The 23,326-nt window shown below is 31.6% G+C and overlaps 1 protein-coding gene and 1 long non-coding RNA gene across 2 annotated transcripts; one reads left to right on the top strand and one right to left on the bottom strand.

The window, feature by feature from the left end:
* Positions 1 to 14,124: 14,124 nt before the first annotated feature.
* Positions 14,125 to 15,991, bottom strand: LOC110894333 (NAC domain-containing protein 83). The gene is made up of 3 exons (XM_022141545.2): positions 15,618 to 15,991; positions 14,841 to 15,103; positions 14,125 to 14,524 (listed from the first exon to the last, which is right to left on the bottom strand). Exons 1-3 carry the CDS (start codon positions 15,796 to 15,798, stop codon positions 14,222 to 14,224), a joined length of 747 nt encoding a protein of 248 aa, XP_021997237.1. The 5' UTR covers positions 15,799 to 15,991; the 3' UTR covers positions 14,125 to 14,221.
* Positions 15,992 to 20,070: 4,079 nt separating this feature from the next.
* On the top strand, positions 20,071 to 20,453 carry LOC110896477. Its single transcript, XR_002567932.2, has 2 exons — positions 20,071 to 20,136; positions 20,219 to 20,453. It is a non-coding gene; the product is annotated as an uncharacterized LOC110896477 (long non-coding RNA).
* Positions 20,454 to 23,326: the final 2,873 nt, after the last annotated feature.

Here is a 23,326-nt window from a genome sequence, read left to right as displayed (position 1 = left end):
TGTCAGCTAAGTTATCAGGATGTTAAACATCCGCTATTGAAGGGATTTAAATAAGGTTCAAAAAATGAAAAAAAAAAAAAAAACAAGATGAATGAGTGGGTTATTAGGAAGTTAAACATCGGCTATTGAAGGGAAGGATGTGATTGATCTTTAGGCTAGAATGACGGTTTCACTTTATAACCAAGATATCATATTGTCTTAATATATTAAATATCACGTATTAAACGTCAAGCTTTCATTTTATAACCCAATTAGGTTATAGACCCGCGTAGTACACGGGTTGTGTGTGTGTGTGTATAATACATCATAGGACTGAAATTACATTTTTACATATGATAGTGGAAACGATCAATTAAAGTCGTATTTTATCGGAAAGATTCAACTAAATAACATGTTTCATTTTTAAAAATGCAAAAAAGTGAAATGACGAAATGTGTCAAAAGTATTTGAATGCTTAAAATGTTCTTAATCATTTTATTAAAAATAAATCTTATATCATACTTTTGATAATATATTTTCCCTGCTCATAAAAAAATACATCTAAGATTACAAAATGTATATATATAAAAAATGCACAAAAGGTGTTGAAACGTTGGCCTAACATAACTCAAATCCTTTTGACCCGTAAAAAATCACCCGTTTTGACTACGGATGGCAATCGAACCCGAACCCGATGGGTAAACCCGAATCCCGACACATCTGGGACGGGTTTGGGGTTGGTTAATCGGGTTTGAGACTAGTTTTTATTTTTTTCGCGGGTTTGGGATTTGGTGATATACCCGTTTACCCGACCCAATTACCCGATAAAGTAAACCCGTTTACCCGATTGTACACTCGATATAATTTCTTTTATATTTTTAAATATGTAAATATATAATACATCTTTTTTCTATACACATAGGTATTTTATCTCGTATATATTATAGTTATTTGATATATTTCTTTAGTGATAATACTAAATGTGATTGATTAGTAGTTACTCGATGGGTTTTGGGACGGGTATACCCAACGGGTAAACTTTTTAAAATTAACGGGTTACCCGAAACCCGTGGGTATACCCGATACCCGATGGGTATTTACCCGCTAGAAACCCGACGGGTTTTGAGACGGGTTTAGGACAAGCATATCTAATCGGGTTTGGGGTTGGGATTACCTAAACCCGTCCCAAACCCGACCCATTGTCGTCCCTAGTTTTGACATGAAACCATTACAACCTGGAAAAGAAGGATAAATTCAAACACTTCCCATTAAAAAACAAAAATCCTATTAGACCATGCGTAGTAGGCATGATCTCAACGTCCCCCCCCCCCATCACGCCTGAAAACGCCCGATCACCACCCCCGCCGGCGTTTTCCGGCGTTATTTCGCAATAAACCCCCATCCAGCGTGATTTGAAACACGCTATCTTCAATTTGTTTGGCCAATGAGGTTATTCCATGTCAAATACAATTAATTTTAAATTAAAAAAAACAAGAAAATAATAATTGGAGTGGGTTTGGGTTTTGTGGTTAGCAGGTTTTTTTGTCAGAATTGGCGCCGGTCAAACGAAGAAGAAGGGGTTGGGAGGCGGGTTGGTTTGATTTGAAAGTTTGGTCGGTTGTTACATTATGCCCCTGTGGTTTTTAGTTATTTCTAAAATAAGTTTAATACTAAAAACTTGAAATTGAAGAGTTACAAAACTAAAAACTTGAAAATTAATGTGTTTTTTTTAAGTATGATCGTTTTTATTTTTTAATACTAGTATTGTAATTTTTTTATTTAGTTAAATATTATTAGTTTTTAATTTTAAAAAAAATAATAATGGTGTAATGATTCTTTTGGGCATTATTTGGCATTATTTCACTACGTCCATTTTGTAAAAACGTCCAATAACGTCCCCTTGTTGACTGGACTGCCACATGGCGAAAAATGGCCAAGGGTGGGGCCATTATTCACTAAACGACTACACATGGTCTTACAAATATGTGATTGGCCTGAGTAGTTCATAATATTCACCTTAAGTATAAATTATTGTGAAATACAAGAGTACATCGGAAACCACAACTAATATGTAGAATATGAAACCATATGAAAAACTTATGCATAATTAATCATTTTAAAAAGTATTAAGATCATAGCTTTTAAAATTATAGATAATTACTGTTTACAAAATAGTTTTAGAAAAAAGTTAGAAGTATTCTTTTAATGAAAACTTTAAGTATTTTTTTATTGGGTTATTAGATTTTATCACCCTCAACTATTGTCTATTGGCCGTTGCCACACACAACTATCACTTTGACGCCCGTCACCCCCAACTTAACACTTAATGTGTTCTGTCACCACGTCGTTAACCGATCCCTAACTTTTGAACCTGTTACTACACTTTTTGGGGTGTGATAGGGATCTTGGCAAGGTTTTAGGGATCTTAGAACACCCCAAAAGTATAATAACATGATCAAAAGTTAGTGATCTGGTGACAGAACACACTAAGTGTTAAGTTGGGGGTGAGGGGAGTCAAAGTGATAGTTGGGGGTGGCAGCGGCCAATGGCCAATAGTTAAGGGTGATAAAATCCAATAACCCTTTTTTATTCATCAATCATCAATCTTGAATTTTAGTTAGAGTAAATTATAAAAATCGTCCTTTATGTTTGACACCAAATTGCAAACTATGTCTTTTGTCTTTAAAAGTACAAAAAGGTGTACTCGATGTTTGCAAATCCTTAAAGTTCTGTCCTTTAACCCTAACTCAGTTAGTTTTCATGGTTAAATCTAAACAAGTAGGGCCCATCTGAGAGCAAATCAGTATTTTACTCATTTATTTTAAGTATTTTAATAAACAAAGAAAATAAATTAGTTTTTCTGATTAGTTTTTCTCTCTCCTTCAAATCTCTCTTTCTTCCCACCACACCACCACCATCACCGCCCCAACACCTCACTATTGCACCTCCGCCACCACTGTAAACACCTCCAACCCTGCTGCACAACCCCTACCACCCCTGCACCTCCATCACCGTCAGCCGACAACCGTTGCACAACCCCCACCACCGCCATCCCCCAACCCCAACCCATATATTCTGATCTAGACAAATTCAGATCTGGAACTGGAAATATTCAACACATCTCATCACCAGATCTCTATCACTCTCTCTCTTTCATATTAAAAATAAAAAACACTCGTTATTATGGTGAAATTTAAAAAAAATGTCGTATGAAGTTATGGAAATTTTAAATAGACGGGGGAATTGGCATGTGACTTTGCATGTGCAGAGAGAAAATCCATAATTGTAGGAATCCCTTTATTCTCTTCAATTATCTTCTTTTCTCTAAAACTATTCTCAACCCTTCAAATCTAAGATTAGTGGACTAGAATCTTCTTACTCTTCTTATTTATTTTATCCTTTGTATTTTAATGCATAAATTATAACATATTATTGATTTTGTTACGTTGATACAATCAGTTGAATAATGTGATTTGATACCAACTTGTTTTTAAACCTGTCCGAGAATCAAATTTGGTTTCAGTTTTACCAATTTTAAGCGGGATCCTAAACAATTTAACGAGTTACTAATTAACCACAGTGAATCCTTACTATAAACTATAAGAAATTCCCAACAGGCTAACACTAAACACCCCATGTCCCAATCTGGGCCCAAGAAACAATTCATTCCTTCGCAACACTTTGAATTGCAGCCCACTTGTATTGTATCCATGGCCCAATAGCTGTTTGGACTTTGGAGCCTTGGAGGTTTCCTGATAGATACACATGAACCATGACAATAAAACAAAGATGATGCCATCCATTATTATAACACCCTTAAACATGAATCCGGACATTATTGGTAGGATGTATAAGATGCAATGTATTAGTAATTAACCCAAGACCTAGTAGTTTAGTGATATAGTGCTTGTCCCCACATTTTGTTGTTCAAAAAGATTAGTGTGTAGTAATGTATTATCAATATCTTTTCAATGATAAAATTGCTATTTCACAAAGTTAGGAGTCAAGTATTGTTAGAATAGTTAAGGGACATGGTGTAGTGGTAAAGTGCCTCCACTCTATTAAAGAGATGGAGTGTTTAATCCTGCAAGGTACGAGTACATGAGTATTTAGAAGTACGTTCTTTGCCTTTTCTAATTAACGTTAATTTCTATACATGGTAGTGGGGATCCACTCAAGCCTCAAGGTGCAAACCTTGTCCACGCATATTTAAGGCGCAACAATATCATTCCACAAATATCATAAAACATAATGAGATTAGCAATTAGAATCATGCAACAAAAACAAAAAGTACATAACCAATAATAATTCACAAAATTCATCAACATTCATTGTTCATCGTAACTGACCAAACATTTCAAACCTAAAAAAACCTGGATCTCGCCTCATGCGACTGGTCGGAGGCATGTGCCTCCCTCACGCATGCAAAAAGAACCTTGTTTACATCTACGTGAGGGGCAATGGCATCGCCTGGGCGTCTAGGCGCATGCTTTGTACTTTTTAATTGTTACGCTTCTCTCTCTTTGTACATATATGTGTGTTGAAACAAAGTTGTAAGCATACCTTACTTTCTATATAGAACTAGGATTCTCTAAAGTTACGTTACATATCCGTGTAATAAATAATACTAACAACTTGAGTAATAGGGATGTTTAAAATGTTTGACTATACAAAATTCTCTAAACTATTTCTTCATGATGTTTTTTTTCATCGCAAGAACTCGTGAACAATAGACTTACGAAACCCCACCAATACCCTGCTAAACAACAACGCATTTAACCTCCGCATGTCTTATCAGATGAGTTTTGTACTTTTTAATATATGCTGTCTTTGTGAAGGTAGGCTTCAACATTCACACCATCTAACCAGTTTATCCTCTCAAAAGTGATGTTTTACTTTTATATTTGCATTTAACAAAAATATATATTAATTTTGTTGACCCAAGTATTAATATTGCAGTATCTTTTCTAGATTTTGTTTATAGTAGCAACAACAATTAGTCAAGTTCGTTTTCAATACTTTAGGCCCCACATTATACATGATTTCATAGCTTTTTAACTTTGCTTTTGCTTCTCCAACATTATTGCTATCATCCCCATACTATTCCAAAAAGGATATTATAAAATTTCTTTTATTACCCCATGTCAATTTCCTTCCACCTATCCTCAATTAAGAATCTTTTTGTTGACAATATTTGTAATATCTAATCCCTCTTACCAATAAATACCATCTGATTTAAAATCATAGCAAACTAAATCTTAAAAAAAAAACGGCTTAGAAGGTTGTATACACCAAAATAGGCTACAGTAAAATAGACTAAGGTCGTATGCACTAAAATAGACTACAGTAAACTTTCATTTATTCGACACGTTTTCCTTTGAGGGCTCGTAAATACTTACAAGTTTGCCAGTTGTCAGGGGCGGATATAGTTTGAGACAGGGGGTAGCCCCTATTACCCCTTGACGTTCCAGCAGTGGTGTAAATTTTGGAAAAATTTGACGTATGTATCCGCCATTTTTTCTAGATCCGCCACTGCCAGTTGTCATGTATGTCACACGAATTTCTACCATTTAGATCATCACATTTGGGATGTTACAAATCACATATGTCACACATTAAGAATCTCTACCATTTATGACCATCACATTTGGGATGTTACAATAACGTATGTATCCTTAACCGAATCCTGTATATATCTTTACGATAGTGGCATCAAAAAATAGTGAAGATAATATGTTATAATCAGGTCATATTCACATATGTCATGGTTCATAAATTGCTTTTGTGTGACATGAGGTTTGGTTGGTTTGTAAACTGTTGATTGGGTGGCCCGTCATTGTATTCATTCAATGCCACTCTTTTGAGAAAAATCAGGATCGGGTTCCTATGAAATAACATCAAAAATCTATTGGTGCTAGTAATAAATCAGAAAAGGGTGTGATTCTAAATATCGAAACAAGATAATGAAGATCCGTCTTAGATTTGTTGGAATATAACACGACAAACAAACGTCAACATAAGTCGTAAGGGGTGAGCATAAAAACTAATTAACGGAACCATAAGAAGAAAAAAAAACAAAACTATTAAAGAATTAATAATAAAACGAATCACATGAATGATTGATGACTCAGTTGTAGAGTTGCTGACTAATCACAATTAATCCTGATTAATTCAATTAATTCCGATTAATCTCTGATTAATCGCTAGCCCCCACCTCACTACCTGACTAGCGACTAGTGATTACTACAACACTAGTTGTAGATACAAACATCCACAAAACCGAATTAATTGAACAAAAGTATTAAACAACAGACTTGGTAAAAAATTAAGATACAACAACCAAGGGAGGAAATTTTGACAAAGTCCAAAATTGAATAAATTTGTTGAAATATTTTATTTTCGCTAAAATTAACAATCTGTGTTAAAACTAATGTCTGAAAGGGGCGCTAAGTGGTCAAATCGGTTAACCGAATCATTTTGTGTATTTAACCGATTATAACTGAACCGCGACAGGGTTAGGCGTTTCCAATAACCGAATCTTTTGGTTACGAGGTAAAACCTAACGGTGCTTAACAATTCATTGACAGGAGGTTAGTTACTTGTAAAGTTAGGAGTCTTTTAACACTTGATTGATCATTTTTTGTTTTTTTGCTTCTGTGCCCCCAAGTGGGAGAGTAAGGTCCCCCCTCTCAAGTTGTTAAGACTTTGCGTGATTAAATTGTCCAATGTTATTCGTTGAACTACTAACCAAAAGTATACCATTCGTTGGTTGTCGCTCCCCTTTATGGATACTATCATACCTGTAGCCTACAAAAGTCGAGACGGACATGTCTGAACGCATTGGTTTGGGCCAAACCGGATGATTCGGATCTCTTTACTTGCAAACATATTTGTCACTTTTTTAGATTTTTTAAGAACTTACTAAGTTTGATCATATGACTAAGAAAAAGAAAATTGTATAACAAAGTTTATTTAAAAAAAATAGGCAGTTGTAGACTTATAGACTTATAGTATTTTTAGTGACTTTTAACGCGTTAAACTGTTCCTTATGTAGCTAAATATTTTATTAAATTATGAATACGTCTTGGACGATATTGCACGTTATCGACTAAATGTTAAGGTTATATGAGTTGAATATGTGACATCAAATAATATGAAACGATCACTAGTATCGTGATCATTGTGAACAAGAAGAAAGTGGTTAAATGAGGATATAAATGTAGTTCAATAAATTGCATGTGATAGGTTGGTGATAAAGGTGGGGCTCGTGATACCCGACAAATATCCAGTAATTGATACCTTCTTACGTAAATTGTTCTCTCCACATAATAAACAACTAACCCCCAAAGGCCAACAAAAACCAAACATGCTATGTGAGGTGTACATCATGCATTAAAGCTTGTACATTTATTGGCTTTGTCATGGCTAGTTTTAGTTCTTTCAATAGAACCAAAGGCTTGTTATTTTATTTAATTCATAGACCCCATTTTGTTTGAAACTAGTATACAATTGGGTCATGTCCCTGTTGCAGAGATTATAAGCAACCCATCCTATTAAAAAAATAAATATGTCCCAATAAATAGCATTTAAGGTGGTTGGTTATGACATTGGACGACTTGTATGATTTTTTTTGAGCTTACTTTCTTTACCATTTTTACATTTTGGATTGGACATTAACTTTGTCTTAAAGTTAAAGCAATTTTTATTGTAGTACGGTTTGAATATACCATGTTACTTGAATATCATACGTATATTATCTATACGATTTCATAGGTGTTGTCACTTACCACAAAGATATATGAAATTCAGTTAGTTTATAACTGGCGGAATTGTGTTAGGTTGGCAGATTGGGATTTATAAGGCCAAACACGAATCATATGTTTGATCGTGTTATATGTATTAACCCTAACATGACCATAGTTAGAATTATGTAATAAATGGGGACCATGAAAGGGGTCAAATAAGTGGCAATTCTAAACAAGTTGATGGTTTGTAACCAAGTTATAAGCGGTCGTAAACATGTGGTAAAATGGTTGGTTGATTGGGTTAATAAGTTTTATTGTACTTTTGTATTCTAGTAAAGGGATAAACATGTGGACATGCTTAATTGTAGCATAACCCGACACATGTTTATTAGTTGGTTAGATAGGTCAACCGAGAGTCAATTTACTTATTAAACGGGCTAGACTAATCAACCCAAAACCTTCTTATTATTATGTCAGGCATGCATCATGCTTCGAGTCATTTTTGGTATAGTTACTCTTATATCTCATCAGAGGTTGTGTAATGGTAAGTGTCTGTGTAAAGGTCTCATATTCTTGTGCCCGCTTAGTTAGTGGGTGTGATCTCATGAGTTTTTCTTGCCAAAACCACTTATTCGGTGGCTCTGGTCTCACTTTTACGAAAAAAATATAACCAGTTACTTTATTAATAAACCAAATACTTATCTTATCTTATGTATAAAGTCTATTGGTATATAAGCTGGTTTGATTATGTTGGAAATATAAAAAAAGGGGAAGTGATTACAACGTGTATGCATCGAAAAGACTTGGGACATTTGAAGATGATGAAGAAAGAAGGGAGTTGCCGAGTTGGTGGATATGGATGCAAGGACTACTTTGATGATGGGTGGTTGTTGGATTAAGGTGAAAAAAAGTTTGTTAAAACTTGACTAGTAAGGAATAATTAAGATGGATGGTTAATGAGTTAGCTATGAACTTAGCCTACTCAATTACCTTACGGGGTTACTTTCTATAAATCAATTCATCACCCAACTTTCCACCTTTGAATTTATGTTGAAGGTCTTACTTTATTTGTGTTAAAATTGAGTATAATTTCTCTTAATGTAAAAAAATATATATACATTGGGCGGGTGTAGCTAAACCCGACAACACCCGGTAATTATGAATTAAAAAAAAATTGGTTGATTTGTGTTATAAAAATTCCTTATGAGTTTATTTGTGCTTATCAAATTTATACAACCAGACATTTTGAGTTAACTCAAATTATACAAGTCAAAATAAATTTATATTATAAAAGTTGCGAATTTAACCAATTCAAATGGACGAGCACCACCCACCACCATCATCGTGTATCGTCAATGACTCACTGTCCCCTCATAGGCTCATACCAGTGTATAATTTAATGACCAATATTCAGGGGCGAAGTATAGAAAGCCCCCGAACTTTTCTCTTAGTAGTGTTATATATGTAGTTTTAGTATAGAAAATTTTTGGTATATACGTTTTCGACTCCCCGGTTCTATAAATTTTTTTGGGTATATACGTTTTCGACCCACTCGTCATTCGGATCAAGTTTCGTCACTGCTTATATTTGTATACATTTCAATACAAGTTAAACTTGTTCTAACTTATATAGTGACACAATCAAAAGCTGTCAATTATGTTAAGCGATAATAGATAATAGATAATTTTTACATCTGTATTAACTACCAAGCGATAACATTTTATAGAGTTAGGAGTTGTTTTATATTCTCTTAATAATTTTGTTAAGAGACTACATTTGAATTAGGCAGCATTAAGTGTGTTTGATTTACTTATAAAACACCTATGAATCAGTTAGTAAGCCTCTTATCCATTAAGTTCGAAAATGATGTTGAATGAAAATTTTACCCTTTATCTATTCACATGTGTTCATAACCCTCAATCAGCCACTCACGCACCAACTCCTTGACCCACCACCACATCCTCCACTACCAACTATTAAGGCTGAGCCAACTCAGATTGTTATTGCTTCAAAGTCTCTTACCCAATTAACTTCTTAATGGTTGAACGTTTATTGCTGCATGGGTTGCCAAACAACCCCTTAGACCATAAAAAAAGGTGACCATGAATTTCTCTGTTAAAAAACTGGTCTTGAATCCATATAACATTTCTACCCGTTTTACTATTCTACATATATTGATTTATATTTTACTCAATTAATTCATTTATATAGAGAAAAAGTTTATACAAAGGAGTTGAATTTGTTTTTATTAATGGAGGTATTTATAATATTTGGTGGCGTGGTTGGAATTTTGTGGAGTATGCGTGTTTGACCTGATAAGACGAGGTCGTATTTGGTGTATATATATTTGGGGCCCATCAAATGGGACCTCCCACGTGATTTAATTACACCATCATCGTTTCTTCACATTTTTCATTTTCGTATGTATTTTAGATGGTTCATCCGTTTTTCTTCTTTGCTTTCACACTCGTTATAAAATTGAGAGAAATATTTTTATAGAATATGCTTTTAGAAAAGTAATAATTACATATAAATAATATTAAAATTTCTATAACACCATATTTATTAATGAAAACTAAAATATCAAACATACCCCATTTTTATTATACTTAACTATCGTAGATAGTTGCATGTCCTGTGTGTAATTTTATTGGTTCTTGAACTTAAGGTGTATGCGTTGTTAGTTTTATAGTCATATTTTTTAAACGACAGCGTATTCAGGCTCAGCGGAATGCCTCTTCATAGCCCAGTTACCCAGGTATATATTTGTTTGATATTAAATGTTACTAGTAGCAATTTAACTTATAAAATGGAAAACTGTAACATTTAATACTACTAGCAATTTAAATGGTTTAATAGGCTGGTGTTATACTCTTTTCTATCCCTCTAACGAGGTGAAGGCGTTGGGTTTCCTGTGGTTTTCGAATAGGTCTAAATATAAAGGTATAGATTGGAAGGAGTGGTGCTCGTTTGTGAATATGTAATCTTTTTGCTGTCTGTTTGTTCGTGCCGGTCCGTCTTGGGCCAGTGTTTTCGTAATGAAGTTTACAGTTAAAAAGAAAAAAAAAACTAAATAATCTGTTAATGTTACATCTTCCATTGGGTTATGATTTTAAGGTTTGAACTTTGAAGTGCTCTCTATATATGTTATTATACGGAAATCAATATGGAGAAAAATAATAGTACAATTGTCATAATGAAGAAAAATAATAGTATGATTTCAGTGGTGGATTCAGGAATTTTTTTATTGGGGTGCGGAATATTTTTCAAAATTTTAGGCTCCTAGAAATATAAGTAAAAAAAAAACGGTTCGTATCGGGTCAGGTCGGGTCATGTAAAACAAAAGAACATCAAATTATATTTATATAATCATCAAAAACACGTCAAACCTTGTTACAAACATAATTAAAACTTCGCGCTACGGGTTTTCATTTTTTAAAATCTAAGTTGATCGCTCTATAACATAATGTTTCAATTTTAATTTTCAACTATTCAAGCCCTAGAAATCGTGTGTAATCACCTAAAAATCATCTAAACATAGTAATCACCCTAAAAATCATCTAAACAACGTCAAAACACACGAAATTTCAAACCTATTTAAGAATTTTATTACCTTTTTTCTCCTATAATATCAACTAAAATCATAAAACAAAAAAACAAAACAAAAACTTACCCTTTATCGGATTCCGGTTGGTTTGGTGTCGGACGGCGGTGGTTCACTGTTGCTGATGACGTGCTGTTGTGTTCGTTGATCGCTGGCAGGAGACGACGCAAGAGAGGGTGGGCGGGAGGAATTCTAAGGGACTATTGGGCTTATTTTAATTATTATAGTTTGAACTTAGATTGGGTTTGGTTAATGGGCTAGGAATTAGTGGGCTAGTTGTGTTTAATGAAATAGTGAGTTAAGGTATTGGTATTTGGGTTAAGTTGGGTAGTATAAGTTTATATAATTTAGGTAGTTTTTTAAAAAAAACGAGTTTACTAAAAAAATTTAAAATATAAATCGATAACATTTTTTACTTAATGTGTGCGGACGAAAAATTCCATGGGGTGCAGACGGGATTTTCGATGGAAAATAGCATTAAATTTTTTTTCGGGGGTGCGCCCGCCCACCTTAGGCTGGGAGTGGGTCCGCCCCTTATGATTGTCATAAGGATAAATCTTATACGATGAAAGGAATACACAATTAATTTTTTAGTTTTAATTTGTATATTTTTATACTAAAGTTTTATTCTAGATAAATCTCGTATCGGTGTAAAATTGTATGAGTACATAAAATTACCTAGTATTCTAAGTGTAAACGAGTCCAGCTCAAGCTTGATATATGAAGCTCATAAGCCTAGTCGAGCTTAGTATGCGGAGCTCGGGGGCTCGAGCTCGTTCATTAAAGGAGTCTAATTTTTGTTCATTGAAGCTCAACTCGATTCTAATTTTAAAGACCAATATTATTTAGCTCACAACTAATTCAACTCATGTGTACTCATATAATTGATAATTGATACGTATATATAGCAACCACAATATTTAAAGAGTGAGTGACGTGAAAAACTCCAAGAACCATACACAATTTTTAAATCCACAAGAAACTTTGGTCGGCAAATTTCATATTAATTTATGAAAACTCCACCTTTCACTTGTTTCTATCCACCCTTCTCAATTCTTACATATTTCAATCAAATATATTTATATGCAAATCAAATATATTTATATGCAAATCAAATTATTATAGAGACAAAACATATCTCTAAAGTCTAAATAAGTCGAAAAAGGTTTGGTGGTGGTGAAACCCTTCTAATTGTCTCTAGAATTTCTTCTCAAAGGTTATTTTAATTCTTTTGGAAGGAATCTATGTATGACTTTTAGGAATCTATGGCCCATGGATGGTTGCATTTTTCCAACATGTATACTTACCAACTAATCACCAATTTCAAACTAAATCATATGAATTCATATTCCATGGAGGGATAAACCTTTCGGAATCACATAAGCCATCAATTTCATGGCGCAAATGTACTAAATAAAGACGTTATCTTCTCCAGGATTCTCTCTATTATATAGATACTGAGTATCAAAACATAGTCAGTCATATTCTACGAGAATTGATGTTTGGTTGCTTTCAGAGTTTCAGATAAACATAAATTTAGTTTTTTTTATGAACATGTTATTATGCTATAATTATGAGCGACACATATGTATAACTTTATATCGTGAAAATTGGTCATGATATTTTCTCATAATTCTTTTTAAAAACTATAAAATATGACCTACAAAATCTGACCTGCTTTTTTGAAAAATCTTGAAATCGACTTTCTGTAAAATGAACCTTTTATAACTTCAAAAGTACAACGTGGGTTAGGTTTTATATTCCTTAAAAGAACTTCTAGCAATTAAAAAATAAATAAATAACATTTTTTTCATAAATTCTTTTCTTCAAACTAAATATGTTGTTTTTTTAACTCCAACACTATTATATCTAGTGTTGTTCAAATTGCTCAACGCTCGAAATTCGTTTGATGCTCGCTCGAAAAATGTTTGGAATTTGTTCGTTTGATTCAGCTCGATTGAAAAAAAGCACTTGGTTCAGATCGGTTTGGTTCGGCCCGTTTGGCTCGATTTATTTTTTATTAAGTAATTGAGTCAAAATGTCAAATACTGGAATATGAAGCGCCCATTGATACTCAAGTTCCAGCGCCACTCGCCAAGATGTCAGGGTTTTGCTTCAGTCGATTCATCCGTTTTCGAACTTCCAATAGAATAAGGGTATGCTTTAATTGGGGGGGGGGGGGGGGGCGATTCATCTTCCCACTCAACTGATCTCTTATTATTTGTTACATTTAAACTAGTTATTGTGTTACATTTAAACTAGTTATTGTGTTAAATTTATACATGTGTTCTAATTAAATAAAACCTCATGAATCAAAATTGCAACTTACTCTAAAAAATAACATTCCCATCTCTGTTTTAAGATTGACCAGAACTTAAACATGAGTTAAAAAATGTACATGCACGTACGTACACGGTACACAAACCACATAATTTCTTTGTTAAAATTAAGCTTAGACTTTTGAACCAACCTAATCAAATTGGTTGAAACCGGTTAAACCAAATTCGGTTAAGAGTTTGTATACAAATCTGACCAAGACTTTCAAATTAAGCTTGAAAATTTTCAAACTCGAACAACCCGAAATTCCAATTAAAGAAAATTGAAACTCGATACGATAAACACCCTACGCAATCAAACTCCTATTTTTGAACCAACGTTTCACATGATATTTTATCATATTAAGTTTTAACCATAAATAATTTAAACTTTAAGAAACACTCAAAATTGATGTTTAAACTGGCATCCAAACACCCCCTAGTCATTATCTCATTATTTTCTACTTTTGAAATACACTAATTGCATTAGAGATGATTGATTACCAATGAGATTAAAATAAGATAACTAAATAGAGAATAATAATATTTAATTAAGAAAAAAGATTATTAATTTATAACTACTGTTTTTTCCTTAAATTTGAAACATCATCCACATTACTGCTATCCTCCTCATGTTCCTCACAAGAACCATCATCTGTGATCCCACTCGAGCCCGAAGATGATGAAACCGGCATCAAATTCAGATCCGTTCTTCTTTTCTTGCTTGCCGCCATGAAATCGTAGAAAATTGGCTTTGATTTTACCGGTTTACAATCGCTAACAATCCCAATTGTCTCTCTTTCTTTCTCGTCGTCGATCTTGTTAGCATTACTTCCTCTTTTCTTTAAGAAAATTCTGCAAATCACCCATTTTTCCATACCCTGTTCAACAAAATCGAATCGTTAGCCAAATCGATTCGCAAAATTAAATTTAATTTGAGTTTAATTTTAACTTATAATTATGTGTCTTTATTCTATTATACACATGGCTATAAATAGTAAAAACCTAACACTTGTACCCAAAAAAAAAAAAAAAACTAATGGGCTTAACTCAAATGGGCTTCACCCTAATACCTAATATACATTATCTAATTACTTTTTAAAATTGCTAACTTATAAATTTACACAAATGTTTATCGTGAGACTAAAACCTTCAACCACTTCTAAAATCGTATAAATTTGAAAGATCGAAAGAAACCTGGGCGGGGTTGTTGAGTTGTGGGGTTGCGAGTCGGTACTCGTGCATGATCCAATCAGTTCGCGAGCCGTTTGGGGGTTTTCCTCTATAAAACACGAGCGTTTTCTTCATACCCACAACTTGATTGTTCTTTGAAGTCACAATTTGTTTATCTAACCCGGTTGCTTTCCAATACCCGGATACAGTAGCCCGATTCGATCGGTTCCCATTCGGGTATTTCACTTCTTTTGTGCTAAAAAAGAACCTTTCTTGCCCACAATCACCTAAATCAACACAAAGAAAAATGAAAATTATTACAACGAATCAAACTCCAATAACCCAAAATTCAAACCAAATTCATGTATCTCCAAAGTGACTCGGATAAACCAAAACAGAAAAATTTGTAGTAATTTGTTTTTTACTTTTTTTTTATATAATATACTTATTTCTTTTTCTATAACAACTATTTTAGTTTTATTTATTATTTTTTTGTAATTCGGTTTATTCGAATAATCTTTATTTAAACCTTATTCCAATTCAATTTATTAACTTTTAAAATTTTAAAACCAAACGACCCGAAACCCAATTCAATGAACACCCATAAAAGCTGTCAGTTTTGACCGCTTTTAACTTTTAACCCAAACCCGTAACTTTTAACCCGAACTTATTTACCCGATCCAACCGTTTTTCAACTTTTAACCCATACCCATTTAACCAATCCAACCGTTTTTAACTTTTAACCCAAAACTATTTAACCGGTCCAACCCAGACTAAACAAATGCGAATAAAAAACCGTACCCGGTAACTCCCACGGATCAGACTTGCAAACATCAACTTCAGGGATAATAGATGCAGGCAAAGGGAAAGCTTGTACTTTCCGCTTTAAATATTGTACAACCAATTCTTCATCGGTTGGATGAAATCTGAACCCAGGGGGTAATCTCAGAACACCATTCTTGACAAAATTGAGTTTTTCCATATCCCAATTGTTCAGTTTTTTCAACAAGGGGGGGTTGTTTGAAACGGTTGATTTATGGGAATTATTACAAGTTCATGTTTAAAAATTTGTATGAAGATGGAAGAGTAGTGGGGGAGAGGTGGGGGTGTTTGAAGGAAAGTAAGGGTTGTTTTATAGTATAAGAAGACTTGAATGAGGACGAAAACTGTGTTTGGCGTAAACAAGATTCAATAGCCTTCTCTCCTTTGACGAAAATGTTTTGTTTTGTTTTGTTTTTTTTTTTAATTATTTATTTATTTTTTGAATGTTATAGTAATGGTATTTTAATAAGATGGTGGTTATTAGAGGTGGTATACCCTTTGAGATTAGTTATGGTTCTATACTTGTGTTTATTGTGAGATTTGAAGAGGTAACTTAGTAGGAAATGACATCATTTTACACTTTATACACCGGTATACTTATACTAGTAGGTTGGAAGTCTTTTGGTGTTTCTTTTCGTTACTTCTACGATTAATTGACTCGAGAGTTATGGAAATTGATTTTCCTATACTTATGGCTTTAAGGAGGTTTGGTACGGTGGAATTAAATGTTAATTTTACGTGTTTGGATTGTAGAATTTATTAGGACTGGTAAATGAATAAACGATTGTAGAGTGAAAGAATAGTAATTGTAATATGTTAGTTTTCTTTGGTATAGGGATGCATTATTTCTTTTGAATGATGTAAGAATTCAAGTTTCCTATTCTCATGGTCGTCGATCTTTTTAACAGCAACGCCATTGTCGTAGATGCAACCACCCTAGAGGTGTACAAATCGTTTTTTTAATCGGTCCGGTTTTTAACAGAACCAGTTTTTTTTTATCCAAATCAAAAATCGTTTTTATAACCGGTTTCAGTTATTACCCGTTTTTCAAACCCAAAACAGTAACCGGTTTGGATCGGTTTTTAACTGGTTTTTGCCAAAAGACCGGTTTTTAACCGGTTTCGGTTTTAAACCAGTTGCAAAGATCAAGAATAGTAATCGGTCACAAACCGCCGGTTCGGTTGGGTCCTAAAACCGGTTAAAAAACGGTTTCGGTTTTTTTTTCGGTTACAGTTCTAAAACCGTTTTTTACGCCTCTAAACCATCCTCTTCATCGTCATATTCTATCTTCTTTAATAAATATAATTTATATTGTTAATTGAATGCTTCATAAAATTAATTTTTATTTCAACATATTATGATTTATTCAAGCTCCATTTTATTTAAAATTTCAATTGTAAATGTAATTTCTTCAAGTCTATTTTTCTTTTTACAAATTCCAAGTAATTAAATCAAATGCTCTCTAATATTTAAGATGAAAGATCACGTAAACACTTTGAGAATTAGAGTTATGGATGACATTTGGGTTAGAAAGATCCATTAACATTTAAATTGAGTGATCTCTAAACTTTAATTAACATTCAAAATATAATCGTAAAAATTATATTATATATATATTTTTTTTAATAACAATATATGGTATCAAGGAGTGTAGTAAGGTATTATGTCCTAATTAGTGCGGTTCTAGCCTGTGATGGACATTGGTGTGTTATTTTGAAGTTGATCAAATGGATGTATGAGTTTGTCATTTGAAAAATATAAAGTGACAATTGTGTGTAAATAGAGAGAATTTTTTTATTTGTTTCAGAAAAATTCATTTACTTTACGTTGTAGCTTATTTATTTGGTGATAATAAATTAAGGATTCAAACATAACATATTTGAAAGTATATTAGCTAATATTTATAAAACTAGTATTGGAGCCCGTGCTTCACGGTGGAGTCGTACGAGAATGCTACCGAGGATTTATTTATTACATAATATATCGATGACTTATGATAGACGATGGAGACTTTAATCTAAAAGGATGACAATAATAAGCAATCAACATGGTTAAGTAAACATGTCTAGAATTAAAAGTAAGTTTTAACTATAATAAGGTAAATGAAAAAAAAATTAAATTTGTTACATAGTATATTGAAGGGTTAATAATTAAAATCTGTTGCATTGTATATTGACGGTAAAAATAAGCAAGCAACACAATTAAATAACTAATCTATATTAAAGGTAAGTTGTAAGTATAATAAGTAAAATAAAAAAGAATTAACTTTTAAAAAAGATAAAAAAAAACAAATATTTGTTAAAAAGAAAAAGAAATAATTAACTCTACTAAACTTCAAGGGTCATATAATAACTCTATTAAAGTTCGTGGGTCGAAACGTAAATCATTTATATAAAAAGAATTATCATTAAACTTCCGTATGATAAATATATTAAATTTAGATAAATATATTAAATTTAGGGTGTCTATTAAAGTTCAACGTTAAAAATGTAAATCTATATATATTCTAAAGTTTAGTTATATGTTCTATTTTAAAACCAAAATTTATGGTTGTTTTAAATGCATCATCCTATAAAAATCCTATTAATTGCATTTAATTTATATTAAATAAATAAGAGATAAGATAAAAAATAAAATAAAATAATTATATATCAATAATCATTAAAATTAATATCATCAATAACACATTATACTAAATAATATATTATAGATAAAGGTAGATTAGTTTAAAGTTAACTTTGATCTTAATTTGTTTTAATAATTGGTTTAAAGATAATTATTCCAAACTTATGATTATTCTATAAAATGATCTTTGACAAGGTAACCATAAATTTAAATTTCGAAGTAACTAATATATTAAAAGTAGCTCAAATATAATTCGTAATAAAAACACAACAATATATTTTCAAAGAAAACATATAATAAAAAAATAGGTAAAGGGATCCAAATGATATCAAATATTAAGAACTTATCCATGATATTAGTATCAGAATTTAATAGATTAAGATAAAATTTAAACCGAAAGATCATAAGTATCATAAAAATATCATTAAATTAAAGTTAAAAAGTAAAGAAAAGAATTATTATTATAATATTAAAATAATAAAAATATATAAAAAACTATATATATTATTAAAATATTAAAATTACTATTTGTACCGATACCAAACAAGACCGTACCGGTATTTTCGATACCAGTACCGGTTGACACCAAGCTTATCCCACCCCGTGATACTAAAAAATCATTAAATTAAAGTTAAACAGTAAAAAAAAGGAATTATTATTATAATATTAAAATAATAAAAGTATTAAAATAACTATATATATATATATATATTCTAATATATTATTAACAAAATTTTGGCTAAATTAATTAGATTATTATAAATAATAATAATAATTTACAAATAAAACAACACAATTTGCAATAAAGCAATGCATGAAACACCATATTAACATATAGTACAGTACATTAATGCTAGAACCTAATCTATACTATATTATAAAACATTTCATAAGGATACCAACCAAATTTAAGTAATTACAATCTTTTATACTTATGGTACAACAACTTAATGATGTTAGTAAGGGGTGAAATGGTCTTTCTACATTAATATTAAAAAATAAAAAAAAATAATTATCTATATCTATATCTATCTATCTATAGTATATTATAAAGCATTTCATAAGGATACCAACCAAATTTAAGTTATTACAATCTTTTATACTTATGGTACAACAACTTAATGATGTTAGTAAGGGGCGAAATGATCTTTCTACATTAATATTAAAAAATAAAAAAATAATTAAATCAGAATATAATCACAATTAATTATAATAATACAATAATAAGTTCGGTTCTTAAATGCAATTAATAAACGAAACCTATTGGGATAAACCGCAAAAGCACTCCAAAGGTCCAATTTCAATCAATATGTAATAAATTTGACCGATTAAGGAATCTCCTATCATTGCTATAAATTCACCATTTCACTCAACATCAACTCCTTTGTCTACTATTGTGCGAGTTAGAGTCGAAAAGAAAGAGATAAGAAAGAGATAAGTTGATATGAAATTTATTTATCTTGGTGGAAAGGTGTGTTCTTTTATACCCATTTCAACATTTATTCGAAAAAACTTTGGTTTGTTTCTTAAAATATTCAAATGGGATAACAGTTTTCTTTTACATAATCTATGAGTTTATATTGATGTTTTATTATTTTTTTGGTGATTTAGTGGTTTTTTTTTTCAAATTATGATTTTATATTACATATAAAGTATACACACAGGTTATTGGATACAAAAAGACAGACACTTCATACTTCATCAAGGTACCCTTGCATGACTATAGTATCTGGAACCATTTACCAATGTATTGTTTAATTGTTCATAAATTTATAGTCTTTTTCCTTTTTGCAGCTTCATGTATATAGAGGTGTAAAAGGGTGGGTACGAGAAAAGTTATTCATTTGGAGATAGACATTTATTTGGCCTATTGGTATTTCCTTTTTTAATTTCTACTTTACTATTTTTTTTAAACATATGATGCTTTTTTGTGATTTAATTGATACTATATATAGGCAATATAGATGCAGAGGAAATATTTGAGGAGGTATTGTTTGACAGGATTGGGCAGCAAACTTTAAGGGCTCGGATGTTTTCAACCCGCGCAAAAGATTTAAATTGATTGCGTTTATCTATACTATCGTATAAAGCATTTCACAAGGGTTCCAACCAAATTTAAATAATTGCAACATATTATGCTTATAGTACAACAACTCAATGAAGTTAGTAAAGGGAATTAGTCTTTCTACATGAGTATAAATTGATAAATACAATTAAATTGATAACTTTATAAATTAAGTATTGTTAAATACTTGATAAAGAATTAAATCATTTGACTTAGTTGAACATCATCACCTTCCTCATATTTACATTGCTTTTCCATTTCAAGTTCTCCGTAACCGATTACTTGATTGAATTTTATAATTAAGTCATTATTATTTGGTTTAGTAATTGCTAAACATCATACAAATAAGGTTACAACCTTTTTTGCAATTTTATCAGATAGTTGATGAACATCATATGAAATAAAAATAAAAATAATAATAATAATAATTAAATATAAAAAAACTTAATCAACGTTATTATGAATTTAATTATAACTATAAATGGTTTTAAAACTTAAAAGATGCTAACCAATTAGAAACGAAAATTACTAAAAGGTAATTTCATGGGGTATTATTATCTATAATACCTAATAATTGCAACAATAATGATTAAATAATGAACTTAATTACAGATGGTTTAAAACTCAAAAGAATGCTCTTTGCATCTTACCTCAAGTCTCATGGAATAAGGTTCAAATGATAACCATTGCATAATTAGGAACCACTTTTTAGCCCTTGGATCGTATTTTGATGGTTGAGACCTTTAAGTGCAATATCTATATATCTAAGATGAAGATAATGTATGGTAATGAAGATTTGGAGCAGCAAGAGGTAAAAACAGCCCGAATTTTTCCTTTTATAAATTCGATTCGATTCGTGAGTGTTAGTGTGTGTGTTTATATTGATTAGGGTTTCATCAAATGCAATGTGAGGGTTTCCAATCGGTGTTTATACAAATAATATAGAACCCAATTTTTATGTATGTGTATGTAGTGTGTAGTATGGGGTCTTGCTTACCTCATTCAAGGAATAACAATGAAAGACGGGGGTCATTGATTTCGAAAAACTCCGCCCCTTTGTTCGCCTTCTTCCTGATTTTAAGTTACGGTGAGTCAATTTCCTTTTTTCTGATTCTAATCGATTAAGAACTATACGTGATTAACCAACGAATTGTGGTAGATTTTATGTTTCGATTGCAGTATTTGGATTGAATTGACTGTTGCAATTTAATAATCGTCAGTTATAGTTCGTTTTTTGAATATAGAGAAACACTGACTTATTTAAGGTGCTTGATTTGGGTGAATAGTAGCAATATAAACTGCTATTGTAATTTGGTGTGATATTCAATTCAATATCAGCAACCTAATCAAATTGTTCCCTAAACATAGAGTAAATGTGTTCACCAGCAAGGTAATAATATGTACTAATTTTCAATTATAAGAGACTTCTAATAAGGAAATATAGCTATTAGGTTATGTCAAGGTAAGCATAGTTTATAAAGAATATGTTGCAAAATAAAGTTAATACAACATTTTAGTAATAAATAATAAACTGCTTTCTTATCTATAAAAGGGAACAAAACCTGCAATTTGACTTTTAGATGTCAAAACTGAATTTATATGTATATGTGTATGTAGTATAATATATATATATTTAACATCTATTTTACACCATCTAAAACAATGAAAAAGAAAAAATAAAAATAAAAAAATTTGAAAACTGTGACGTCTTTTGAAGAGGGTTGAGAAACCACACGTCCATAGAATTGAAGTTTTGTGAGACCACATGTGGTGGGGCGCAAACCTCTCTCAAAGCGTCTTAAAAACGCGGGGGAACACTGTACCCTCGGGCGTTTTGGGCCTTTTTTTGACTGGTAGTGCTACCACAAAGCGCCGAACGAGGAGTGGACTTTGGTCAAAATAACCACGGTCAAACGGCTAACTTTAAAAAAAAACCGGTTTTTGTTTTAAAAATCTATACTATATTCGCACTTTCGTACCGTGTCACGCACTATCTATATCAGTCGTCGTTCCAGGAAAAAACAATAACTATTATGCATGTCGTGCATCACACGGGTGTTCCCCCTAGTTAATTAAAATTAAAAGAAAAGAAGAAACAATAACTCACACTGATCAATAATATATTAAAACTGTTAACATTTGATTTTGTTAGTGTATAAAATAATAATGAGGGAAACAAATTACATTGTAGCTTATTTATTTGGTAAACTTTCGTAGGATTCAAACACAAGAAAGTGTGTCTTGACAATCGGCACGTATTTATTTCATTTTATTTTGGTACTTTTGCAGTCAGATGTTGTGAACCTACTTAGTCGAGTTCAAAGGGTCATGCATAGTAATGTTATGACCCTGAGATCTATGGACGTAGTTTTTAAAAGACTTAATTTTACCATTCAAAATGGGGTAATGATGCAGTTTGTTGCTCATTTACCATCTATCTCGATGTAAATTCATAATTTTAATATCGAACAAGGAATCTCAGTCTTCTTTTCAAAACTAATGAGTGAAACAAATAAAGGATTGAAACATAATATCTTTGAAAGTTTATTAGCTGATTGGATTAAAATTTATAAAATAATATTGAGTGAAACAAATAAACTACGGATTATTAGATTATACATTGTTGTTAGTTTAAAATAAAGTTGTAAGAGAGATTAGCGGTTGGGTATGTTTCACTTGGGTTGAGTTTTACAATGAAATACGAAAAATCCAAACGCTAACCATTCAATCATTCCAATTGACCACTTCTTGAACTCAATTATGAGAAATCATATTTTTATTTATTCTCTTAGCATATTATGTGTATTTTATAATTGTGCGTGATGGATGATGCTTAAAAGTCGTGAAACTAGAATTTTGCATCATCTAACACGTATATTAATAATAACTTACAACAGGAAAAAGGCGGTTTATCTAATCATAGCGGCAACATGTTGGACAATATGGCGAATCAGGAATGATGCGAATTTCAGAAGCAAAACATCGCAGATTTCAAGGG

The sequence above is a fragment of the Helianthus annuus genome, chromosome 12 (genome assembly GCF_002127325.2).
Source record: "Helianthus annuus cultivar XRQ/B chromosome 12, HanXRQr2.0-SUNRISE, whole genome shotgun sequence".
Classification (NCBI taxonomy): Eukaryota; Viridiplantae; Streptophyta; class Magnoliopsida; order Asterales; family Asteraceae; genus Helianthus; species Helianthus annuus.
The sequence above is the reverse complement of the archived record's forward strand: the minus strand, read 5'-3'. Positions and strand labels throughout refer to the sequence as shown.

What these genes read in the sequence shown, in the direction of transcription:
- LOC110894333 (XM_022141545.2), bottom strand. Translation starts at nt 15,798, where the DNA reads ATGGAAAAACTCAATTTTGTCAAGAATGGTGTTCTGAGATTACCCCCT. An exon ending in TGATCCGTGGGAGTTACCGG is followed by an intron (nt 15,104 to 15,617) that starts GTACGGTTTTTT and finishes GTGTTGATTTAG; the next exon opens with GTGATTGTGGGCAAGAAAGG. An exon ending in AACTCAACAACCCCGCCCAG is followed by an intron (nt 14,525 to 14,840) that starts GTTTCTTTCGAT and finishes TTTGTTGAACAG; the next exon opens with GGTATGGAAAAATGGGTGAT.